This window comes from Culex pipiens, chromosome 2 (assembly GCF_016801865.2).
Source record: "Culex pipiens pallens isolate TS chromosome 2, TS_CPP_V2, whole genome shotgun sequence".
NCBI lineage: Eukaryota > Metazoa > Arthropoda > Insecta > Diptera > Culicidae > Culex > Culex pipiens.
Window position 1 is genome coordinate 36,867,053 of NC_068938.1, and position 27,238 is coordinate 36,894,290.

The 27,238-nt window shown below is 36.8% G+C and overlaps 1 protein-coding gene across 2 annotated transcripts in view; it reads left to right on the forward strand.

The window, feature by feature from the left end:
- LOC120412791 (MOB kinase activator-like 2) overlaps positions 1–27,238 on the forward strand; it is a 60,941-nt gene that overhangs the window by 12,735 nt on the left and 20,968 nt on the right. For both annotated transcript variants that reach the window (XM_039573380.2, XM_039573381.2), the window contains one exon: positions 7,218–7,302. In XM_039573380.2, the coding sequence (XP_039429314.1) occupies positions 7,218–7,302 (85 nt within the window). The remainder of the gene's footprint in view (positions 1–7,217; positions 7,303–27,238) is intronic.

The following is a 27,238-nucleotide window of genomic DNA, read 5'->3' on the forward strand; positions in this document are numbered from 1 at the left end:
GAGTAATTCTTGACATCGATGGAAAATCAACAGTTAAACAAGCGCGGAATGGTATTATTTTTCGAGAAAATCATTTTTCATCATGCAATCCTTTGTTACGGAAAGTAGCAGCCTACAATGCACACACACACACACACGCGGGGAGACTAGGTGGAGAGGGTGGATGAAGGGGTTTGTTGAACGCAGGCCTCCAACGCGCGTGTCACGGGTCCATTAATCCTGCACACGGGACCAGGTAGGTCCTGTGTGTGTGCGCGCGAGTTCCTAACACAACCACCGTATCGTGTGCACGCACGCACCAACAACGTCAAACAAAGGCTTTTCCGTTCCGAGGTTTATGGGATGGAGTTGGCCAGAGTTGACTGGGAGGGTGGGTGGTTCGAAGTTTACCGGTGAAATCGAAACAATGCTTACCGGTGCATTTGGATGCAATTTAGCTTTGGAAGTAGCTACTTTGCTAGTGCAAGTCGAATTTTATTGAAAAGATTTATTTTTGTTCAATTTGAGAAATGATCTCTTGAAATACATTAGCTGTTAGCGCCACCTGTTTATTACATATTTTAAAGACTAAAAGTGAAAATTTTGGTAGTTTCTCATATATCTATTAAAATGTGTGGTTATTTTTTTATAATGTTTTCAAATATCTACAAAATTTATGTTTGTGATGTTCGGTTTCTGTTTTAAAATTAAGCAATGGACTTCAGTTTGCTGAGGAAATTAGAAAGAATTCTAGAGTTTTTTTTATAGGTAATATATTGCCCCTGTTCGCATAAATGTTCCATATGCATTTTCATTGATTTCGAGTTATTTATGCAGTTTGGTACAAAATCGTGTGCTTTTTCAAAAGAGCCTATTACATCCAGTACTTTGTTCTAGCAATCAGGAGAAAAAACAGTTTTTTCGCGAAACCTTAACACGTAGCCTTATGTATGGGACAAACTTCAAATGCGTTTTTTTCTCAGCTTGCTGTTTTTGCATATGGGACATTTATGTGAACATTAGCAGTATAAACATATGAAAGACAATAGTTTATAGGACCTTTTAAAAAAACAAGAATTAATATTAAAAGCCCCGGTTTTAACATTTGAATGAAACAAGTGTTCTAAAATGCATTATACTCTTGGTCAGTTGTTTTGCAATTATAAGTTTAAAAAAAACTAAGTACAGACAAACTAGTTTTCTTACGGAAAAAACAGGTACATTTGAATTTCATAACCGTCCCGAAAAATCCGGTGGGCAAAATAAATATTTTTTTTCTTCAAAAAACCACAAAATTTCTATGGCAATTTAAGTGCAATCCATTTAAAATGCATTCTCCTGCATTTGGAATCATTTTAAGCATGTTTGGGTTTATTCTAAAATCTTAAGGTTTTTTGAAATTTTTCGATTTACAGTAGCGCAAAAAGTTTTTTTTCGATTATTTTTTTGTTTTCATCAAATCTAACATTTTTTGAAAACTAATGATTGCAAAACAACTAAGCTGGTGTTAAATGCATTTGAAAGACTTTTTACATTCATATATTGAGACTATGGCTTGTCATTTCAATTTTTTTTTGCTCCTCTTGACCCTGGCCAGAACCGAATTATAAAATTTCAATATTTTCCCGGTTCCAAATAAAATAAGACATTTTTAAATGCTGAAAAATAATCAGCAAACATTTGCAAATGGCATACAAACTTTGTTCAAACATTTGAAAAATAAAAATTTGTAGCCAGACAATCCAAATCGTGTACCTGTATTTTTTTTTCCTGCTGGACAAATCATTGATTTCCTTGGTCATGACTAACAAAATAAAAATCAATAATAAATTGGGTTATGGTCATTATTTTTTTATATATTGATTTTAGTGGAAGATTTGCAATGTTCAACTCTTTAAAATTTTAAGTTTAAAGACCACATTTTATGGTCAAATAATGTATTTGATAAAGTTGGTTAAAATTTGTCCATAGTTCTATCCATATTTACATAATAAAAAAAAACAAATGAAAATTTTTAACTTTTTTATCAAATTGTTTATTTCCTTCGGGGGCATATTAAAAATAAAAAAGCATCCATAAAATTAAAAAAAAACTGGACAAAATTGGTAACAATATTCTCATAGTTCTTGGCTTCTTTATTGAAATAAAATAAACATTTATTGCGATTAATCGAAGAGTACTAATTCCAGTTTAAAAATAAATGGATTTAAAAAAACATTTTTGTTTACTTCCTCCTTTGTTTATTTTAGATTTTTAATACGTTGCATGTTGCATGTGTTTTTTTAAACAATTCAATTTTGAGAAATTAAAATAAAAAAATAAGAGAAATTTAATAAAAAAAACTTATTCAATTAAATATAAACTATTTGAAATACATTGTATAACGTTTATTTATAAATTGTTCTCTTATAATGTTTTTTAAACCAGTTCGAAAAAAAAACTTTCGACAGAACATAAAACTCCCTAATACATCATCCTGCAAAAATAATTTACTTGGTTAAGTCTTATGGAGTACCGGAACCGTGGTATTCCAACGGAATCCGGATCATCATGGACCATATTTGACCTCCATCTGACAGTATATATTTGATCAATTTTACCCGAGCGTTTGAGTGTTAGAATAAGCTTCTGTATGTAATTTAATTTAAAATAAAGTTAAAAATTTATTTGATTTTTTTTTGTTTTCTGTTCAAGACTGTAGTAGTAGTTTATACAACAAGTTGCAAAAAGAAGGTTTTTTCACCACGAGTCGTACACTTATCCAACGGGGTACACCGAGTGGGATAAATACGACGAGTGCTGAAAAAATCAGGTTTTGCAACGAGTTCCATACACATTTTTTTGCAATTCCGAAAACACCCTTTGAGTAGAATTATAATTCAAATGTTCATGAATTTGTCCAATTAATCGTTTGAGTAAAAACTGTTGAAAAGCATTTCTTTTCGAAACTAATGCTGAACATTTCCAACTTTAAGCATCCATTTCAGTGCTGAAAAGAAGAACTTTTCACACTTATTTTGAAAAGTGTTACTATTCGATTCTGTTATTTTGGCACAGAAAAGTAGGCTTTTTTCGTTCAAGAATGACGGGAAAAGTAAGTAGTTTCACGACAGAATTGCACAAAAATCTATTTTTTTCAAAGTTTAAAATATTTTTATAAACATTCAACAACGTGATTTTTAAGTTTAAAAAAAGTAGCGAACAAATGATTCACACGCTCCCCAGCCAACATGTGTGTTTAAAAGTTATAAAAACGCTAATTAATTCCCCCGGCCTCGTCACTAAAACCCTGCGGCACCACGTCATGTGTTACATTTTCTTCAAACTCATGTGCAGTTGTTTCATGCTCAATCCTTCATTCTCGCATTTCTTTCACTGCCGCCGTCATTGCGTTAAGTTTGCTTCGTTTTTTCTACTTTTCTTCGCTTATTCACTTGTACAATTGTCTCTTCTTTTTGCTGTTGATTTTTTTTTTTGTGCTGTTCATTCTTCGATCGTAACGTTCGCCTCTCTGTTTAATTATCGTCATTCATTCACGCTGTTCTGTTTGTAGCGCATTGTTGTGGGTTTCTTCTTTCATTGTTTTTTTTTCTTCTTTTTTCCATTCTTGCTGCTTCATTTTACCCGTTTGTTTGCAGAGTTTCTATTCTTAGTTTCGCAGTTTTTCTGCCCTCTTCTGCTACATTCTTTGCACCACCACGTACGTGTATTAATTTATAGTTGAACGTCATGGGATTGTGAAGACGATTGCGTTTTTGTTGTTGTTTAATGTAGCTAGCATAACTGATATTTTTGTTTTTGAAAGTCGACAAATTTTCATACCAATAAAAAAATACATAAACTGCACCAGTTCACCAGATTCCAATGTTCAACATTCGATTCCAATGTCAGTCGCCACCACCACCAGAAGGAAATTGGATCGATATGCCATTCGCCGTTCGCGAACTCACGACTGGTGTCGGTTTGCCATATGATTCAAGTCAATTTTGCTTCTTACATTACCGGTTTCGCTGAGCCCGAGCCGTTCGAGTTCTTTTGGGGGGCTTGGTGTCCAGTTCTGACTGCTTTTTTTTTGTCGTCGACGTCGTCGTCGTAACTTGCTCCTAGTACCGGTTCTACGCCCAGATGGGTTTGGTACACTGACTGTTGTGTGAAGGTTGCTGAAAAGTTTTTTTTCTTCTTCTACTTCTTCTACTTGTTTGGAATGGATGCAGTTGGTTTTAAGTTACTTTAATCGGAAAGTGGCAGAAAAACTCGAGAGCGCGGAACTCTGCTACTGCCTGCCATGGGCTATGGGTTAGAGCTCCGGATAAACCAATCAGGGCCGAACATGGAGTAGAAACTTGCCCTCAGGGCCGAACAGATGATTGATCAATTTCGGAACTTTCCAATGCGGGAGCAGGTTGGGAAAGTGATGAGGTGATTTAATCGAGAGATTTGGTGCAAGTCGATTCCACTATTTGCAACTAAGTTTAAACAGATGGCGAAATTTTCCGTGTAATCTACCCCTTAAATTTACCTTGAAAATCGAAATGTAAACCACGAGCTGGGATCAAAATTTTGCACTCCGGTTAAGCTTTTCCGTAAATAAACGGTGTTGTAATAAATCATCCAACAGTTTTGCGCTGGCCGTGCTGAAAGCAGGTTTGCGCAAAAGTGTACACAAACGTGGAACACGCGTGCACTATGGGCGATGTGATGGACAAGATTAGTTTACTTGAAAAGATTCTAGTGAAAGAGAATTTATTGATTTTTTTGGGTTGGCACTTCATTTGTGAAAACTAACATTTCAAAAGGGCGTAATATTGAATATTTGGCCATTTGAAATGTTAGTCAAGATTCCTAAATTTTCAAAATGTGTTTTTTTCGAAGAGTTAGGAAAATTTACCAATTGTTTTGTTTTGTTAGCATCGGAATTTGGACCATTAGTTGCTGAGATATCGTCATTATAACATATGGGGCTGTTTGGTTGAGACTTGAAAAACTTCAATGAACGGCTTTATCTCGAAAACGGCGCACTTTATCTACAATTTGTATAAAGTACTTTTTGATTAAAAATCTGATTTTACATTAAACTATTGTCAAATAAAATTTTGAAGCAAGATTTAATAATAAAAAAAAACACCAATTAAAAAAAAACCCTTTGGCCCTTAAAATATTAAAAAAAAAATTTCAATAATACGGATTCGTGAAATTGTTCAAAATAAAATGTATTTAAAACCGGCAAAAAAAATTTCCCGTACTTATTTTTCTGAATAGTCCCCATTAATATATTATATCACTTTGTATATTTGATACAAGAAAAATATTAAAGAAAACGTTGGTTACACTACAGCTTTTCCGAGGACGCCAAACCAATCAGAAAATTCCTCCAAAGATACAGATTTTCGAATACATTATGTGCAATATTTTTTTTATTAATCTGTCAAAATTGTTTGGAGCCTTTCATGGGTACACTAATTAATGGCTTTTTTGTTCACAAAGAAATAATAATAAAAATATAATTAAACATTTCTTCAAAAAATAAAGGAAAATAATTAAACAATTAGTTCAATAACAATATGTTGAAAAATTTGTTTTTCCTCTAACTTAAAGCAAAAATGTTTCAAATTTTTTAAGTTGGTTTTATGACGAAACAAAGGTTCCAACATAAAGGAGATCGAAGTAGCCATGCGCTAGATCGGACGTGAAACTTGTTCGGTGCCGAAAATTTGACGTTTTTCTTCGGTTTAGAGTTATTTTTCACTGGCAAATTCCAAGAAAGTTTCTGATGTTTTTTTTCGGATTTGTTTGTGCTGTAAGTGAATCTACATCCTGAAGACAAAAGTGAAGCTCTGCGTGATTTTTTTCGTGTGGCGTAACGGAAAGGATTTCCGTTTGGTTCCAGCCGTTCCGGCAAGGTCAGAAGTTGTTCACAACCCGCTGATGCCTGGATTCGATGATGTTCTAGTGAAGCAACAGCATATCTAGTGAAGCAATAGCATCGTATTCGATGTATATTCGGTTTTCGAATGCTTTGGAGACCCTTGGTAAGATCTTTCAGTACGTTTTTTTTTGCTAAATAATTCATATTATATTCTATTTATCAAATGAAATATCCTTCCTACCCACCCCATCTACCATGTCCTTAATCCAAAAAACATAAAAAATCTTTAAAATGCTCGCATTTGCGTTAAACTTCATCAATTCTAACTCTCTTAGTTGCATTCGAAAGGTGATTTTAAAGCACTTAAAAATGTCCATGAAATTCCCAAATATGGAAAATATTTTTGAAGCATCAAAATATTCTTTGTTCACATCTGAGTTAAGACAAATGCTGATGTTTCCTGTTAACAAATTGCAGTTAGTCGTCTTAAATATGTTAAAGGACTCCATTTTTGAAAAACTTAACCAACAATTTACATTGTTTTCAGTGACTTAAAAAAAACAGCGACCTAGTCTTCCCATAGGCACATTTTTAAACAATTATGCATAAATAGTAGGAATTTCAATTTAGCATTAAGTGCGTAAGAGGTTTGAAGTTAATAATTTTACCAAATAATTAATACATAAAACATATATTGGAAAAATAACAAGATAGTTTTCTAAATAAATTTTAATACATATCAAAAGATCTCTTGATCTCTTGGGTTTTTCAAAAATTGTTTGTAACTCAATTCGACTCTCTGAAATTTTTCAATTGTTTTCCACAGTGAGCCTGAGTCAATTCAACCAAACTTTCTAAAAAATGTTAGAACAAAGTTTCACAGAGGGATGGGGGCAACTTTTTCCAATTTCGTGTGAATTGGCAGAGAGTTACCCACATAGTAAATTATTTTGTAATGAAAACAAAAATTAATTGAAACTATTTTGAATAGTTAAACCTTTTTTTTTTTCTTCTATGACTTTCGTTCTTGCCCATTGTGCGGGCACCCCATTGTCCAAAAATCAAAACTGGTTTTACGTCCGGACTCCCTGCTGGGACGAGGAACATGCTACCTGGTTGGTCAAAATCTTCCCGAATGCCACTGGGAGGGAGATTGTTCGCAACTGGCGAAATGAAACAGGGGCACCCCCCCAAGTGTCCGTTCAGTTTACATGAGTTTTGTTAAAACAGACTTGGTAACAAGTAGATCCAAGGATTTGGAGTACAATTTAATGTTCGGACAAAGAACAATAAGTATGCTGGGCTGGTTACTTTCAAAAATGAATGTTTTCATTTGCGTTTTCCTAATGTTATTATCTCTATTTCTTCCCAGATTGACGGTCACGACTCGGGCACGGAGTCCGACGGGGACCTGGACCAGGAGGATGATTTGATCCAGGAGCACGACATGGAGCTGAGTAAGTCCCATCACCACTGACTGACGAGTGTCCGATGCTGTAATTTCGACCCTTCACCGCGCGTTTGACCTTTCCAAGAGTTCCTCGGCGAACATTAAAACATTCGTTTCAGATGGCTGGCCCGCGGAGAATGCCACTTTGCCAATTTCAGCGCGAATGATTAATTTAACCTGCCGAATTGTGATGCAGCGCTTCCCTGGAGGAGGCGCTCTTGCGATTTTCAATCGACACGGGGCCAATTTAAGACTGTTGGAGACGCGTTGTTTCGGTTGGTCTAGTTTCTTCTTTTGGAGTTGTGTTGCCCGAGGGTGCCTGGTTTGACGCGGTGGTGATGACCTGTATTCTTCGATTCAGCTGTTTTATGTTCATTTTTAACTGACTCCAAACTTTCAATTTATACACCACAATTAGTTTTGTGAGAATCCAAAAAAGAGATGAACTTCAACAGCCAATAAATTCCGTTCCGGTTCATTTTAGAACGGACCATTTGGACTTAGAAACAAATGGTCTAGTCTCTTGATCTGGTTGTGACAGTCGCATAATTTGATGTCGACCACAGGCTGCAGCAGGACATCACTGTCAGATGACTGAACAAACTATTTTAAGAGTCTTTTCATTTTCTGCGCAAGCCTTTGTTCAAAATGAGAAAATGACAAAAAAATAAATAAAATTTGTCACCTTCTAAACCATAATTACCCAAGCCAACCAAGTCTTGGGCGTTAACTTTTCACTTTCCTCCGAAATCAGCTGATTTTGCGCGATGGCTAAATTTGAAACTGCGGATGGCCATACGCGGCCGAGTGTGAATCTCATTGGCTGGTTTGTGTGGTAGTAGATATATCGCGTAGCGCGTAAAATAGATTTGTGTGTTGGGTAGAGCAAGCAGGCAAATGCCAAAAAATGTGAGGAATGTACTACGCTAGTAAAACAGCTTACACTTTTTTCCTTTCGGATCTTTCGCGTTTTGTCGTCTAACTGTCTCGGTCCTGTTGTGTTGATGGGAAAATTTGATGCTCAGTAACAAAATGTGTGTATGTGTTTTTTTTTTTTTTGGTTGGACTAAGAAGTGGATAGGGATATAAGAGATATAGGCAAAATCGGCCGAGAAAGCAAATCAATTTTTGACATTTTCCCATTACATGAATAATTCTTAAGCATTAGGTTCATACATGGAAAATGCTATTTTTCGTCAATTGGATTCGTCCAATTCGTTGAATTAAGCTGTTTTAAACACATAAACTTTTGTTGTGATGATTTCAAATTATTTTTAAGTTTTTGTTGAAGTTTATTTTATTTTCAGTTTTAAAACTGCTCGACATTTCGGTAAACTACAACGGCAGAATATATTAAAATTACAAAAACAAAAATTGGTAATTGAGCTCAATTTTCTCAGTAAAAATTTGTTAAATTTGACATGTAAGCATTTTTTCTAAGAATGATCAAATCTCTTGGAAATTTTATTTTTGTGTTTTTATTTATTTTAATTGAACGATATGTGGACTTTTTCTTTTACCAGATATGTAATTTTGCATCAGAGTAGTTCTCTACGATTTCGCAATAATATTTTAAAAGTTTATAATGTCGTTTAAAAATCAATTTAGAAAAACATCAAAAGCTTGATTTTAAAATTTCACAGAAGCTTAATTTTTCAACATAAATAATCTAACCAATACATTCCGAACTATCGTCAAATGAAAATTAAAATTAAGTTACGTGACACAAAAATAATTTTTATCGATTCGAATTGTTTGTGAGGTTTTATCTCAGAAACTAACTGCCCGATTTTCGAAATTCAAAAAAAAAATTGTTTGAAATTTTCGCAGCCTTTCAAAATACTTTTTTTTCAGTTGTGCTTTTCTTTCAAGAAGTATAAAAAACGGTACATTTTATAAAAAACTTCGAAAATGTTTTTTTTTTATTTGTACGTGTTTTTGATTTTTTCCAAAAACCGTTTTTTGTTTTTCAAAAAAATATATCTCTCAAGCCAGATTTTGTATGTTTATTTCAGTTCAAATTTTTGTCCCCCCTTCTCCGCTTCAAAATTTTATCATAAAATCAAGAGCGAACAGATAAATACTGAATGAATTGAAATTTTCGTAGATAAAAAATCTAGTTAAATCCATTGTAAACTATTTAGAAAAAAAGTGGCATAAGTGATGTTCATGAATTCTTATGTAGTTTGAAATTTTTTTGGTGGCGCTAAAAAATCGCCATTTTCGCGAGGACCATAAATCCAAAACACCAAATTTCACGGAACGTGAAAAATGTTAAATAACCTAGAAAATCTAATGTAAAAAGTACAGAAAATTAATTTTAAACTGTATTTAACATCATTTTTAAATGAACTATAAATATTTTCACAATTTTTTACCGTGATAACGTGAATTATAGATAATCCTATTAATTTCTGTGTTTTGCTTAAGCTACGAAAGAAAAGTAAAAGATTTTAATTTGTTAAACTGATTAATTAGTGCAACAAGTTTGATTTTGTTCAATTATTCGTTTTACTTTCAAATATACGTGTTTTAAAACTCACAAGCTCTATTATTTTCTTTTTTGAATATAATTGAACTTATTATTTTGGCAGAAACAGAACAGAATTAACAAGGCTAAGTGATTTTTCCCCGAGTAAATTTCACGTGTAATATCTCAAACGTTCGACAGTGCGAGGCGTAAGAACCGCGGGGAAACCTGCAGGGACTTTCTTTGCATTAAGAGCTATCCAAGGTGTGGTAGACTGCGAGGAGCAGTAACCAGCTCGGAGCTCGAAATAAAGTAGACAAGTCGCCTTGATGTTCCAGCCGAAAAGACTCCTTTTTGTTTATTTGAACTCGGGTATTTATACTAGTCAAATTTGTTGCATCACATGTAATTTGAGTGGTGACACTTACGTGCTACAGTATAGACTTCTGGAGTTGGCTTGTACTGGGTTGAACCCTTGCGCTGGCTCAGCAGGAGTCAGCGTCCCGGCCAATTGTCGATGAACCGAAATATGGTTCGAAAAAGGCTATACGCAAGCATCAGCAATTATGCTTGCGCCAAGTGGTTCTAACTGTGTGTGGGCTCTACAGCCAGGCAGGGTTTGTGTTTTGAAAGACAAAACCTGGTCTTGTTGTGCGAGGTCCGGGCATGGTAATAAAAATGGAAATTAAGTGTGAATGGGTATGTTGGGAATGCAGTGGTGTTCAGACTATTACACCTTCCCCCTTTAAAAGAATAGTTTTATGAAGTAAAATTATTCTTTGCCATTCTCCAGTAGCCATTTACAATTTATTTGATATATTTATGAATTTTTGTTGTTGTGTGTTTGTTTTGTTACATTGTGTTTTGTTACATTGTGTTTTGTTACATTGTGTATGTGTATGTGTAAGTGTATGTTGTTTTGTATCCGAATTTTTCACTTCCGCAGTCTATTGCTGGGAAAAATTTACCTGCATTGTTGATGCTAGGCTCGGTGGTTTATTTGATTATTCTATTTTTGTGCACTATTGTTTTCTTTTTTGTTATAGGTTCTTCTAATTCGCAATTCGGATCTCTGATTTGTGTGATTCTAAATGGACCTTGGTAAAATGAATCTAGTTTTCTCCTATTTTCATTTTTTAGATAAACCAGATCGCCTATTTGTATGTGGATAGGATTAATTATTTTGTTACAAATTTGAGTTTTTTCTTGTTTTTGCTGTTCTAATATTGACTTTGTTAAATTTTGGCTCTTTTGTAATCTAAATTTCAACTCATTGTGGTATGCTTCTAAATTGTAGACTGGATCTAGATTTCTTTGATTATTGCTATGTGGTAAGTTTGCTTTAACACCGAACACTAATTCATAAGGTGTGTACCCATGAATAGTATGTGGAGTTGTGTTGTAATTAAATTGATAATATTTCAACCAATCATCCCAATCCGATTGATGCTCGTTAACGAAACATCGTAGGTATTCGTTTAAACACCTATGATTTCTTTCAAGAGCACCAATGGTTTGTGGGTGATAGGCAGTTGCAAAAGTTTGTTTTATTTTCAATTGTTTGCAGATCTGACTAAGAACTTCGTTATTATATTCGGTACCTTGGTCGGTTTTGATTTCCAAAAATTTTCCATAAATTAAGATGAAGTTATCTACTATGGCTCTTGCTATAGTATTAGCTTCTTTGTTTTGTATTGGTGCAAGAACTATATATTTAGTTAGTTCGCACTGAATTGTTATTGCATATCTGTTGCCGTTGTTGGTTTTTGGTAGGGGTCCTACTGTATCTATTGTAATGATTTCAAAAGGTTTACTCGGAGTTGTTGTTATTATTTGTGGTTCTTTAGTATGTTGTACAATTTTATTTCTTTTACACAGTTCGCAGGCCTGAACGAAAAGTGTAATAGAACGTTTCATTGCTTTCCACCGGTACAGGTCTCGGATCTGTAGGTACATTTTAGTTTGTCCTACGTGTCCTCCTGTCGGTGTATTGTGGAAATTTCGTAAGATTTCTTGAATTTCATTTTTGTTATCTACATACATTGGTGGTTTGTATATTAAAATTTGTAGACTTTGCAAAGTTTTATTAGCTACAATTTTAAATGTAGAAGTTGTTACTTTTTTGAAAATTTCATCTTCCGTTGAAAGAGATATTCGATCGATTCTCATTTTCTTTAATTCTTTTTCAAGCCTTGAAAGAGTCATCTCTAAAGTTGGTCTTTCATTTTCTGGCTGAAATGGGATTTTCATCATTATTTTTTTGTTTTTATAGATCTGTAAAGTGTTATTGACAACACGTAAAGCGCATAATTTTCTCGTTTCATTAATGTTTTCAACTGTATAAGCCGCTTGATAGGTGATACTAGTATCAACCTGCGTGCTTTGCATGCTTTTCGTTTTCTGCATTGATCTCGTGTTTACTACGAGCATTTGCATATTTTGTAGTTGTTCACTTGTTATAACTATTCGTGAGAGCGCGTCCGCACCCACGTTTTCCTTACCAGCTATATATATTACATCGAAATTGAATTCTCCTAAATCCAAACGCATTTGTGTCAATTTGGATGTTGGGTCTTTCATTCCGTATAAATGTACAAGTGGTCTGTGATCAGTTCTGATTACAAACCTATTTCCGTAAAGATATGGTTTGAAGTAGTTAATTGCCCAGTGGATTGCTGTTAGTTCTTTGAGAATAACAGACTTATTTTTCTCACCAGGTGTAAAAGTTCTGCTAGCGTAGGCTATCGGTCGATCGCCTTCACTAGTGATTTGGGATAAAATTGCTCCACAACCGACGTTAGAAGCATCCGTTGTGAGAATAAAAGTTTTGGCAAAATCAGGGTATTGTAAAATTTTTGGTGAAAGCAGTTTGTGTTTCAGTGTGTCGAAGGCGAGTTGACACTGAACAGACCAGTCAAATTTGCAATTCTTTTTACATAACTGGTTTAAAGGGTGAGCAATTGTTGAAAAATTTTCAACGAATTTTCTATAGTAGTTACAAAATGCGACGAATCTTCGAACTTCGTCAGCATTCTGCGGCACTGGATATTTAACCAGTGATTCATATTTAGAATCATCTGGGAGTATTCCTTTATCTGTGACTTTGTGCCCCAGATAAGTTACTTCAGATTTAAAAAATTTACATTTTGAAGGATTAAGCTTCAAATTGTAATGTCGCAATCTTTCAAAAACAGTAGTTAAATTTTTAATGTGATGTCTCATTGAGCATCCTATGACAATAATATCGTCAATATAAATAAAAGCTACTTCAGGAGTGAGACCTGCCATTGCAATGGTCATCATCCTTTGAAAACTATTTGGGCTAATGGGAATGCAGTGGTGTTCAGACTATTACACACGGAATTCAGAAAAAAAATCTAAAATATTCTGAAAAGCCCTGATTTATTGAATCTTGAATCAACCAGTTTTGAATCTTTCCATTTCTTTCAGGAAACTAGCTGAAATCAATGGAATAAAAAAATGAATGATTTTTTTTCAGATTTTAAAAAAAGCTTACTATGGATTAACCACAAAGCGATCTTTGATTTCCATACAAGTTGTTGAATGTATATACTGAATATTACTTTTACAAGTAATGGTTGAATGGAATCGATAATTAAAAAGGTGCAGGTGGTTATGTTCTACATGACCAATATGACAAAGAACTTTGTACAAAACTCTAAAAAGTAAATCCATTTTTATTTATATTTTTAAATTCTTTGCCAATTTATTTAATCTTTAATAATTAATTCTTATTTAATATTTTCAATAATTGGCACCTCTGTGGAAATAAATTGCCAAAAAACGAAAATATTGCCAAAACAAGCATGTTTCGGAAAACTCGGGAGAACCTTCCCTCAGGGCAATGGCCACTACGGGTGTGGCCAATCCTGTCATAATGTCCATTTTCATTACCAGTATCAAAAACCATGAATTTTGATACCCATATTGCCCCAATTTGTATGGTTCCGTAAATGTCCTCCCGGGAGAACCTTCCCTCTGGGCAATGGCCACTCCGGGTGTGGCCAATCCTGTCAAAATGATCATTTTCATTACCAGTTTAAATAACCATGCATTTTGATACCCATATTGCCCCAATTTGTATGGTTCCGTAAATGTCCTCCCGGGAGAACCTTCCCTCAGGGCAATGGCCACTCCGGGTGTGGCCAATCCTGTCAAAATGGCCATTTTCATTACCAGTATCAAAAACCATGAATTTTGATACCCATATTGCTCAAATCTGTATGGCTCCGTAAATGTCCTCCCGGGAGAACCTTCCCTCAGAGCAATGGCCACTCCGGGTGTGGCCAATCCTGTCAAAATGGCCATTTTCATTACCAGTATCAAAAACCATGAATTTTGATACCCATATTGCTCAAATCTGTATGGTTCCTTACCAGTTTAAAAAACCATGCATTTTGATACCCATATTGCTCAAATCTGTATGGTTCCGTAAATGTCCTTCCGGGAGAACCTTCCCTCAGGGCAATGGCCACTCCGGGTGTGGCCAATCCTGTCAAAATGGCCATTTTCATTACCAGTTTAAAAAACCATGAATTTTGATACCCATATTGCTCAAATCTGTATGGTTCCGTAAATGTCCTTCCGGGAGAACCTTCCCTCAGGGCAATGGCCACTCCGGGTGTGGCCAATCCTGTCAAAATGATCATTTTCATTACCAGTTTAAATAACCATGCATTTTGATACCCATATTGCCCCAATTTGTATGGTTCCGTAAATGTCCTCCCGGGAGAACCTTCCCTCAGGGCAATGGCCACTCCGGTTGTGGCCAATATCCTAAAAGTTTAGTCCCAACACCATTGCCCCAAATCATTCTGGTTTTCGGGTGACCGTTCTATCTTCATTAGAACAGAATTCCTCCCAAGTTGGTGCACAACCTGTGTCTATCAATGTGTGGATGTGTGTGTCTGAGCAATAAAATTATCACCGTGGATCCGTCTTTGACGAAACCTCGTAAGGTACTGAATTTTTCTGAGGCTATCTGTTAGCTTAAATAGTTCGCATGAAATGTGGCAACAGTGGTGCAACATTCTCGCGTGACAGTTCCACGAAAGCAAGAGACAAGGCAAAATTTGCACCATGTTGCCACATTTCATGTGAACTATTTAAGCTAACAGATAGCCTCAGAAAATTTCAGTACCTTACGAGGTTTCGTCAAAGACGGATCCACGGTGATAATTTTATTGCTCAGACACACACATCCACACATTGATAGACACAGGTTGTGCACCAACTTGGGAGGAATTCTGTTCTAATGAAGATAGAACGGTCACCCGAAAACCAGAATGATTTGGGGCAATGGTGTTGGGACTAAACTTTTAGGATATTGGCCACACCCGGAGTGGCCATTGCCCTGAGGGAAGGTTCTCCCGGGAGGACATTTACGGAACCATACAGATTTGAGCAAAATGGGTATCAAAATGCATGGTTATTTAAACTGGTAATGAAAATGATCATTTTGACAGGATTGGCCACACCCGGAGTGGCCATTGCCCTGAGGGAAGGTTCTCCCGGAAGGACATTTACGGAACCATACAGATTTGAGCAATATGGGTATCAAAATTCATGGTTTTTTAAACTGGTAATGAAAATGGCCATTTTGACAGGATTGGCCACACCCGGAGTGGCCATTGCCCTGAGGGAAGGTTCTCCCGGAAGGACATTTACGGAACCATACAGATTTGAGCAATATGGGTATCAAAATGCATGGTTTTTTAAACTGGTAAGGAACCATACAGATTTGAGCAATATGGGTATCAAAATTCATGGTTTTTGATACTGGTAATGAAAATGGCCATTTTGACAGGATTGGCCACATCCGGAGTGGCCATTGCCCTGAGGGAAGGTTCTCCCGGGAGGACATTTACGGAGCCATACAGATTTGAGCAATATGGGTATCAAAATTCATGGTTTTTGATACTGGTAATGAAAATGGCCATTTTGACAGGATTGGCCACACCCGGAGTGGCCATGGCCCTAAGGGAAGGTTCTCCCGGAAGGACATTTACGGAACCATACAGATTTGAGCAATATGGGTATCAAAATTCATGGTTTTTGATACTGGTAATGAAAATGGCCATTTTGACAGGATTGGCCACACCCGGAGTGGCCATTGCCCTGAGGGAAGGTTCTCCCGGGAGGACATTTACGGAACCATACAGATTTGAGCAATATGGGTATCAAAATTCATGGTTTTTTAAACTGGTAATGAAAATGGCCATTTTGACAGGATTGGCCACACCCGGAGTGGCCATTGCCCTGAGGGAAGGTTCTCCCGGGAGGACATTAATGGAACCATACAGATTTGGGCAATATGGGTATCAAAATTTATGGTTTTTGATACTGGTAATGAAAATGGCCATTTTGACACGATTGGCCGTACCCGGAGTGGCCATGGCCCTGAGGGAAGGTTCTTCCGGAAGGACATTTATGGAACCATACAAATTGGGGCAATATGGGTATCAAAATGCATGGTTTTGATACTGGTAATGAAAATGGCCATTTTGGCAGGATTGGCCACACCCGGAGTGGCCAGTGCCCTGGGAAAGGTTTTCCCGGGAGGACATTTATGGAACCATACAAATTGGGGCAATATAGGTATCAAAATTCATGGTTTTTGATACTGGTAATGAAAATGGCCATTTTGACACGATTGGCCACACCCGGAGTGGCCATGGCCCTGAGGGAAGGTTCTCCCGAGAGGACATTTATGGAACCATACAAATTGGGGCAATATGGGTATCAAAATTCATGGTTTTTGATACTGGTAATGAAAATGGCCATTTTGGCAGGATTGGTCACACCCGGAGTGGCCAGTGCCCTGGGAAAGGTTCTCCCGGGAGGACATTTATGGAATCATACAAATTGGGGCAATATTGGTGTCAAAATTCATGGTTTTTGATACTGGTAATGAAAATGATCATTTTGACACGATTGGCCACACCTTCCTACGAACCGAGGAATAAACATGTGTCTTTGGTGAGGTCACCGGATTAACACTTCTTCAATTGAAATGGCCAGATTCACCGCCTGCGGTAGAAGCAGTTGAAGTTCCACGAGCCGCAGTTGATGTTCCACATTTTCCGCAGGTGAAGAATCCAACCTGTGCGGTCCCAACAAATAGAATTCAACCTCGCTTATCTACCCGACAGCGACGAAAACAAGAAGCACTACATGGACGTTTGGCTTGGCGAGGATGTCAACGACTTGGCCAGGGCCACTGAAGACGAAGAGGCCGACGACCGGGTGTTGAACATCGTAGGGGGTTAGCCGGAGAAAACGAGCCAGCACTGCAATTCGATTACGCTGCCCTTGAGCTGAAACCTGAGCCACCACTGGGAGATTCACCAATGTCGTCAGTCGCGTAAACGGTTAACACCGACAATCCCCCTAGTCTCCGTTACCGGATGTGGAATTCAGCAACGATACATCCATCTCTCTGCCATTGGAGATTCGTGGCCTAATGTACTGCCTGGAACTGATGCAGATACCGGTGGAGAATTCGTTGGTCTACACGTCCCAGGAGTGCACCAATACGCCGATCAAGATTGCGCGGTATGGACGGTGGAGAATGAGCATCGGAAGCGGTGGCCCTGAAAAGGCAGCCCAACTTGCAGGTCGTGTCCTACTTCATGCAAACGTTCGGCAGCATTGTCCGGCTCGCGACCCTCATTCCCGTGGTTCCCCAGCTACGAAGTGAGCGACGAATACTTTGATCATTGAAGAATGACCTGCGTGAGCTGGTCCATTTAATCGGCTTTAAATTTAGCCAGCGTTCAATCTCTTGCATTAAAATGAAATGAAAAAGCAACTTAATTTAGTTTTATGTTATAATTAAAATGTTATGAATTTGATGCCATTTGCAAAATGTCATGTCCAGTATCAAAAACCATGAATTTTGATACCCATATTGCCTCAAGTCAAATGGTTCGTTAAAGTGGAACCTTCCCCAGTGTACTGGCCGCTCCAGGCTGTGGCAAATATACTTCCAGTATGGTCCCAACCCCATTGCCCCAAATTTAGATGCCAATATTGCCTCAATTTGTATGGTTCCGTAAATGTCCTCCCGAGAGAACCTTCCCTCAGGGCAATGGCCACTCCGGGTGTGGCCTGACAGAAATAGCCATTTTCATTACCAGTATCAAAACCATGAATTTTGATACCCATATTGCCCCAATTTGTTTGGTTCGATAAATGTCCCCAGTAGAACCTTCCCAGGGCCATGGCCACTCCGGTTGTGGCCAATATCCTACCAATTTGGTCCAAACTCCATTGCCCTCAAATCATTCTGGTTTTCGGGTGACCGTCCTAACAATCTTCATTTTAACAGAATTCCTCCCAAGTTGGTGCAAAACCTGTGACTTTCAATGTATGCATGTGTGTGTTTGAGCAATACAATTAACACCGTGGATCCGTCTTTGACGAAACCTCGGTAGGCACTGAAATTGGTCAGAGGCTATCTGTTAGCTTATATAGTTCGCATGAAATGCGGCAACATGGTGCAAATTTTGCCTCGTCTCCTGCTTTCTTGGAACAGTCACGCGAGAATGTTGCACCACTGTTGCCACATTTCATGCAAACTATATAAGTTAACAGATAGCCTCTGACCAATTTCAGTGCCTATCGAGGTTTCGTCAAAGACGGTTCCACGGTGGTAATTTTATTGCTCAAAAACACACATCCACACAATGATAGACACAGGTTGTGCACCAACTTGGCAGGAATTCTGTTCTAATGAAGATTGTTAGGACGGTCACCCGAAAACCAGAATGATTTGAGGGCAATGGAGTTTGGACCAAATTGGTAGGATATTGGCCACACCCGGAGTGGCCATGGCCCTGGGAAGGTTCTACTGGGGACATTTATCGAACCAAACAAATTGGGGCAATATGGGTATCAAAATTCATGGTTTTGATACTGGTAATGAAAATGGCTATTTCTGTCAGGCCACACCCGGAGTGGCCATTGCCCTGAGGGAAGGTTCTCTCGGGAGGACATTTACGGAACCATACAAATTGAGGCAATATTGGCATCTAAATTCATGGTTTTTAAAACAGGAAATAAATTTTGAAAATGGCCATTTTTACTGAATTGGCCACACCCAGAGTGGCCATTGCCCTGGGGGAAGGTTCTGAAGTAGTTCCTACCGTACAATCACTTCAGGTGTGGCCAATCCTGTCAAAATGGCCATTTTCATTACCAGTATCAAAAACCATGAATTTTGATACCCATATTGCCCAAATCTGTATTGTTCCGTAAATGTCCTCTCGAGAGAACCTTCCATCAGGGCAATGGCCACTCCGGGTGTGGCCAATCCTGTCAAAATGGCCATTTTCATTACCAGTATCAAAAACCATAAATTTTGATACCCATATTGCCCAAATCTGTATGGTTCCGTAAATTTCCTCCCGGGAGAACCTTCCCTTAGAGCAATGGCCACTCCGGGTGTGGCCAATCCTGTCAAATTGGCCATTTTCATTACCAGTATCAAAAACCATGAATTTTGATACCCATATTGCCCAAATCTGTATGGTTCCGTAAATGTCCTCCCGGGAGAACCTTCCCTCAGGGCAATGGCCACTCCGGGTGTGGCCAATCCTGTCAAAATAAACATTTTCATTACCAGTATCAAAAACCATGAATTTTGATACCAATATTGCCCAAATCTGTATGGTTACGTAAATGTCCTCTCGGGAGAACCTTCCATCAGGGCAATGGCCACTCCTGTCAAAATGGCCATTTTCATTACCAGTATCAAAAACCATGAATTTTGATACCCATATTGCTCAAATCTGTATGGTTCCGTAAATGTCCTCCCGGGAGAACCTTCCCTCAGGGCAATGGCCACTCCGGGTGTGGCCAATCCTGTCAAAATGGCCATTTTCATTACCAGTATCAAAAACCATGAATTTTGATACCCATATTGCTCAAATCTGTATGGTTCCGTAAATGTCCTCCCGGGAGAACCTTCCCTCAGGGCAATGGCCACTCCGGGTGTGGCCAATCCTGTCAAAATAAACATTTTCATTACCAGTATCAAAAACCATGAATTTTGATACCAATATTGCCCAAATCTGTATGGTTACGTAAATGTCCTCTCGGGAGAACCTTCCCTCAGGGCAATGGCCACTCCGGGTGTGGCCAATCCTGTCAAAATAAACATTTTCATTACCAGTATCAAAAACCATGAATTTTGATACCCATATTGCCCAAATCTGTATTGTTCCGTAAATGTCCTCTCGAGAGAACCTTCCATCAGGGCAATGGCCACTCCGGGTGTGGCCAATCCTGTCAAAATGGCCATTTTCATTACCAGTATCAAAAACCATAAATTTTGATACCCATATTGCCCAAATCTGTATGGTTCCGTAAATTTCCTCCCGGGAGAACCTTCCCTTAGAGCAATGGCCACTCCGGGTGTGGCCAATCCTGTCAAATTGGCCATTTTCATTACCAGTATCAAAAACCATGAATTTTGATACCCATATTGCCCAAATCTGTATGGTTCCGTAAATGTCCTCCCGGGAGAACCTTCCCTCAGGGCAATGGCCACTCCGGGTGTGGCCAATCCTGTCAAAATAAACATTTTCATTACCAGTTTAAAAAACCATGAATTTTGATACCCATATTGCTCAAATCTGTATGGTTCCGTAAATGTCCTCCCGGGAGAACCTTCCCTCAGGGCAATGGCCACTCCGGGTGTGGCCAATCCTGTCAAAATGGCCATTTTCATTACCAGTATCAAAAACCATGAATTTTGATACCCATATTGCCCAAATCTGTATGGTTCCGTAAAAGTCCTCTCGGGAGAACCTTCCATCAGGGCAATGGCCACTCCGGGTGTGGCCAATCCTGTCAAAATGGCCATTTTTATCACCAGTATCAAAAACCATGAATTTTGATACGCATATTGCCCCAAGTCGTATGGTTCCGTAAATGTCCTCCTGGTAGAACCTTCCCTGAGGGCAATGGCCACTCCGGGTGTGGCCAATCCTGCCAAAATGGCCATGTTCATTACCAGTATCAAAAACCATGAATTTTGATACCCATATTGCCCAAATCTGTATGGTTCCGTAAATTTCCTCCCGGGAGAACCTTCCCTCAGGGCACTGGCCACTCCGGGTGTGGCCGATACTCTACCAATTTGTTCCCAATCATTTCGGTATTCCGGTGACCGCTCTGGCAACCGTCAATAACTTCTTGGACCTCCTCTCAAGTTCGTTCACCACCTGTTTCTTTCAACGTGTGCGTGTGTGTGTGAGCAATAAAAATCCCAACGTAAGGTCTGTCTTTGATGAAAGTCTGATGGACACTAAATCCTCCAGAGGCTAACTTTTAGCTTAAATAGTTGGCACGGCATCCACGCAACAGAAACAGAATGTCACGCCGAGGGCATGCGACGGTAACGCTACATTTTCGAAAAATTTTGCATTGACACCGCAGATAGAGCTTTAAGACAAAGTCCTTTGTCAAAATATATTAATTTATTTGATAAAACTTGTATTTAAAAAAAACAGATCACATTAAAAAATATTGATTATACAATAATAATGAAGATTAAACATGAGCATAAAACTTGCATAACAAAAAGCTGAATTTGAAGAAATTGAAATTATGTTTATAAAAGAATAACATTCTTCGCTTCGCATTTCGTGACAACTTGATTACCAGATTTTTTTTACTAAATATTGTAACTTATTACACATTATTTAAATGTTTGTTTTCTTTCAATCCTTCTACTGAGTCTTTAAGTATTCTTACAATATCATTGTAAAAAAATTACTTTATTTAAATAAAAAAAAAATGTCATCTTGAAATTTAGTTTTTTAAAATTTTTTGCACTGCTCCTCTGACCAGAGCTGAGGGACAAAAATTTTAAATAAATTTTATGCCATCCTAAAACATATCAAAATTTTTCGGAACTTAAGAAATACGTGTTTTTTAGAGTTTTAGTGATAAAAAGTTCAATAAATAAAATTGGAAAAAAATCTGTGCACCAATATGTCCTAATCAACTTTGCTGAAGACACCAAATGGCTCAGAAAATTATTTCTCAGGTGCAGAATTTCATACATTTACATACTCATTTTGTATGACCAGCACCCAAAATTGTATGGAGACTTGTGTGGAAAAACTAATGATGTAAAATTGCTTATTTGACAAATCAATTATTTTCCTGAAAAGTTGGTGGTTATTTCCAAATCTTTTTCAAGTTTATTGGCTAACGCATTTTATTTTTGCGTTTATTTTCGATTTTAGCTAGAATTTTAGCTATACACAGAAAAAAAAGTTGAATTTTGGATGGTTGAAAATTTGGTTAGTTGAGTGATTTTATCTAAAAAAATATGAATATGACATATATGCCCTAGTTCAAATGCTATCAATTGTAGTTAAAAGACTGCACTTTGCATTCCGGGATCCGCTGCCACGCGCTATGACGTAGGTGCATTTCTGCAAGTGCCATTGCACAAACACCATGTCCCTTTTTTTCTTCTGAGCGTGGTTACAGCTCCATTCACCGAACCCGCAGCGCAAGACTAGATCTGCGACAATTCAAAAACTATTTTTAGATCTACCCGTAGTACACACACACCCACACACAAACACACATTCCTGGCACTTCTTACGCTCTCTCTTAAAGTGCTCAGCACCGTAACGTGATGGAGTGTGTGGCATCAGGAAGATCCCATGTTCCAGGTTCACCATCATCGACCTTTTCTTGGCGAGTTTTTTGTTTGTTACGGGAAAAGCTTTCCTCGCCAAAGGACACACAGGACTCGCACACATTCACGGGGAGGACAGGATCATTGATAATCCGGGGGAAATCATTCACGGTGTGTGAAAGGAAGTCAATCTTTGTGTGTGTGTAATCGACGGAAAAAGAGAGAGAGAAAGTCTGTTTTGAGAGACGGACTTCCAGATCACTAAACTGACCAAAGACATTGAACCAGTAGTCGAGTGAGCGAACTGTCACGTTTCGTTCGTTCTTTGACAGGCAGCGTGGAAGCTTACGGAAAGAGCATCGTAAAGGAGCAGGTTCTCTGGAAATTCTAAAGATTGTTAAACCATTTGCTAAAAAAAATAAATTTTTCAATAGAAAGCTTCAGTATTGCAAAAAAAAACGACATTTCACAATTCTTTGGGAAGTTTTGGAGGGTTATGGCTACATGGAGAAAAAAAGTTACAGTCCAGACTCGATTATCTAAAGTTTCGATTATTCGAAGGTTTTCTTATAGGATAGGAACTTGCGATAATCGAATTATAAAAAATAAGATACTTTCGCTAAATTTGAAAAAAAGATCCCATTCCCCCTTTTTAATTAAATAATTTTGTTAAACAAAAAAAATTGTGTTGTTTGATCAACAATTTGAAAAATCAAAATTGAGTTTAAAAGTCATCATTCAAACTCCAGAGAGTTGCCCAGCGTCAAAGCTCGTTGCTCAACGCGAGAGTCCTTCCAGGAGAGTCCAGCACGTTGTTCTGGAAAGCTCTCCCCGAATCGGGTGCCCGCTTCCTTCTGGGAGGGCATTTGTTGTGTTGTTCTACGCCAGAAAACTCTTTGCGCGAGTACGAGAACTTTCGCCACAAGGAAGAGCGCACGGCGGCGGCGGCTGTCGTACGTTGTACACACTATTATTCTATACGGACACAACTGTGCTGCTGGTGCTGGTGAAAATGTGAATGAACTAGGGCGACGCATGCGCCCTGGCGGTTACGTCAAATCGTACACCACACTGCTGGCACACGACGACACACACGGGATTTTACGATACGAGGAGTCGTCGTCGTGAGGAAAAGTGTGACTGTCGTCGTCGTTGGTGTTGTTGATGTCGTGCCCTCGCCCACGAACTGGTGAACATGGTCCGGTCAGTGATGGGTGCGAAGGAAGGATTTTTCAGAAAATTGAATAATTAATATTGATAGTTTGGTGGAAAATAATGTAATTGTCAAAATGAAATAGCTCCATATTTGATATTTGATGCTTGAATTTTTGTAATAATTACCCATCAACAAAATTCAGAGTATGAACACAAAAACAATCAATCAATTTGTATGGAGTGTTGGATTTAGCAAAAAATCTTTAAAAAATATTATGACATACAGAATTGGAGTAAAAAAGTTTAAAAAAATGATAATTAGACATTTAAACAACAAACATAGTTTTTAAACATTTTCCTGTATTTTTTAAATCTTTGTGTGATAATTAGCTCAATAGGAAGTGAGCAAGCAAGTTTCCTTCAACAGTTTTACACAAAAAAAAGTTGAAATAGTAAAACTAAGCAAATTCGATGGAGTTATATTGAAAATATTTACAATGGCCTATATCATAAACAGAAATAAATATAAACACAACTTGATTGACAAATTTATTTAGAAAAAATTATAAAGTTTTTTGTTCATAATTATAAAAAAAATAGACAAGTTTTTATATTTTTGATCTAACAAATAAGTACTATTTAACTAAGTATAATTTATAGTTTTATGATTATTTTCGTATTTCAATCGTGATATAACATTAATAATTTTAATGTTTTTTAAAAGATTGACTCAATCTAACCATTTTTTATATTTCAAAGACTATATTGTTTTTGCTAAAAGTGTCAAATTACTATGATGAAATATGCGGTATTTGGTTTATTTTTCATCAGAGTGTTTATTTAGAAAAATTTATAAAATTTTTGGTTCATGATTACAAAAAAAAATGAGACAAGTTTTTATATTTTTGATCTAACAAATGAGTAAAGATTAACTAAATATGATTTATTGTTTCATGATTATTTTCGTACTTTAATCGTGATATAAAACTTATAATTTCAATGTGTTTTAAAAGAAAGACTCAATTTTATCATTTTTTTATGTTTGGTTTTTTTTCTTTTTGCTATAAGTGTCAAATAACTATGATGGAATATGCGGTATTTGGTTCATTTTTCATCAGAGGAATGATCAAGACTCAATCTTTTAAATTATAAAATCAAATGAAAAAAACATTTTTTTTAATGTGAGGTTGAAGAGTCTGACTAAAAGCCGTCCTCAAACATTGCATCAATATAACTTAAGTTACAAAAATTTGAGTAAGGATTGCCAGAGCTTCGAACTTTATGCTTCGCTGGTTGTTCGATTAGGTACCTTAAAAACGATTGGTTGCATGATAAAGGAGGATCTAGTTTTCTAAAGATAACTGAGATTGGGCTTCAAAAAAGCGCATAAATATCATCTTCTGTTGTTTTGTTGAATAAATCAGAAGTGACTCAACAAATTGAGTCAACAACATTAAAAAAATTTAGTAAAGGTTACCAGATCGAATAGGCAAAATATAATATCCGTGATATGTGATAATTAGTTGAGTTATTATGATAGTATTAATATACCCTCTTTTTCCCAACCCCGTCCGGTGGGCTTCGATCTAAAAATATGCCAAAAATCAATTCTTCTAAAAAAATTCCATCTTCAAAAAGCATCGGAAAGAAGAACTCTTAAATTTTAGGAAATATTAAGGTTTGGAAGTTTTATGAAACTTGAAATTGTCAATGTTCTTAAAAATGTTATTTTATGGGTTTAACTTTGGTTGTGTTTTTTACTAACATTTCTTAAATATATTTTTAGCAAAAATAAATATGAAGCACCATTTAATGCCTATGCACATTTAATAAAATTCCAATTATAATTGTATCAATTTAATAAAAAAAAAAACAAGCGATAAAAGGCAAAACAAACATCAACTAAACAAGAAAAATGCAAAATGAAATACAAAACATGGAACAATGAAAACATACAAAACAGAAGAGCAACTCTCTACGAAATCGGCCGATTTCGAGCATTTTTATTTTTTGTATTTTTTGATTTGACTTAAATTTTGTGGGGGCCTTCCCTATGACCAAATAAGCTATTTTGCGTCATTGGTTCACCCAAACAAGTCTCCATACAATTTTGGCTGCTGTCCATACAAAAATGGTATGTAAATATTCTAACAGCTGTAACTTTTGAGTGAATTTTCTGATCAATTTGGTGTCTTCGGCAAAGTTGTAGGTATTGTTGAGGACTTTTGAGAAAAAAATAGGTACACGGAAATTTTTTTTTACTAAAACTCAATTTCCCAAAATACGTATTTTTTGATTTTCAAGATTTTTTTATATGTTTTAGGGGACAAAAATCCGCAACTTTTGAGCCATAGAGAAACATGGTCAAAAAATCTGCCGCCGAGTTATGAATTTTTGAAAAAATAGTGATTTTTGGAAAAAATCGAAGTTTCATGCAAAAACAAGTTTGACATTATTTTTTAATGCAAAATTGAATTTTGATTTTCAAGATATAGCCACCGAAAGTTTGATTTTAGCGAAATATTTGCAGTTTTTCAATTTTTAAAAATAGTGACCATTTCTAAAAATATTTTTTTTGAAAGGTTTCAGAATTTTTTTTCAAAATGTTAGTATTTAGTAAATTGAGTTAGTAGTAAATTGAAAAACTGCAAATATTTCGCTAAAATCAAACTTTCGGTGGCTATATCTTGAAAACGGAGCCCTTTATCAAAAAATCAACTTTTCGATTGCAAATTCAATTTTGCATTAAAAAATAATGTCAAACTTGTTTTAGCATGAAACTTCGATTTTTTCCAAAAATCACTATTTTTTCAAAAATTCATAACTCGGCGGCAGATTTTTTGACCATGTTTCTCTATGGCTCAAAAGTTGCGGATTTTTGTCCCCTAAAACATATCAAAAAATCTCTAAAATCAAAAAATACGTATTTTGGGAAATTGAGTTTTAGTGAAAAAAAAAGTTGATAAAAAAATCTGCAAATTTTTTTTTCCGTGTACCTATTTTTTCTCAAAAGTCCTCAACAATACCTACAACTTTGCCGAAGACACCAAATTGATCAGAAAAATCACTCAAAAGTTACAGCTGTTTGAATATTTACATACCATTTTTGTATGGACAGCAGCCAAAATTGTATGGGGACTTGTATGGGTGAACCAATGACGCAAAATAGCTTATTTGGTCATAGGGAAGGCCCCCACAAAGTTTGAGCCTAATCAAAAAATACAAATAAAATCCATTTCCGGTTTTGGTAGAGAATTGCTCGAAGTAATGTTTTACGTAGACCAAAATTTTGATTTTGAGCTGCATTGATAACGTTTTCTATCGCACAATTTCGTCAAGTTCAAATCAAACAAGAATATTTTTCCATTTTTTATTCCGCTATCAGCGAACCATCAATTTGCAAATTGATGAGGCTGCGTCCCTTATCTTATCGCATCACGTTTTGTTCGGTGTGTGCTCGCTCAGCTGAGTCGCTGCTTAAGCTCAGACAAGGCGCTTGTTATCATCGCTGCTACACATATTTGAATAATCGTTTAGCACTTTCCGGATGGCTTCCCGCGTGGATAAGTCACTGAACCGAGAGATGACCCTGGCGGCTGTAGTGACAAGTTGACTAGACATTTCCTAGTAATGCTT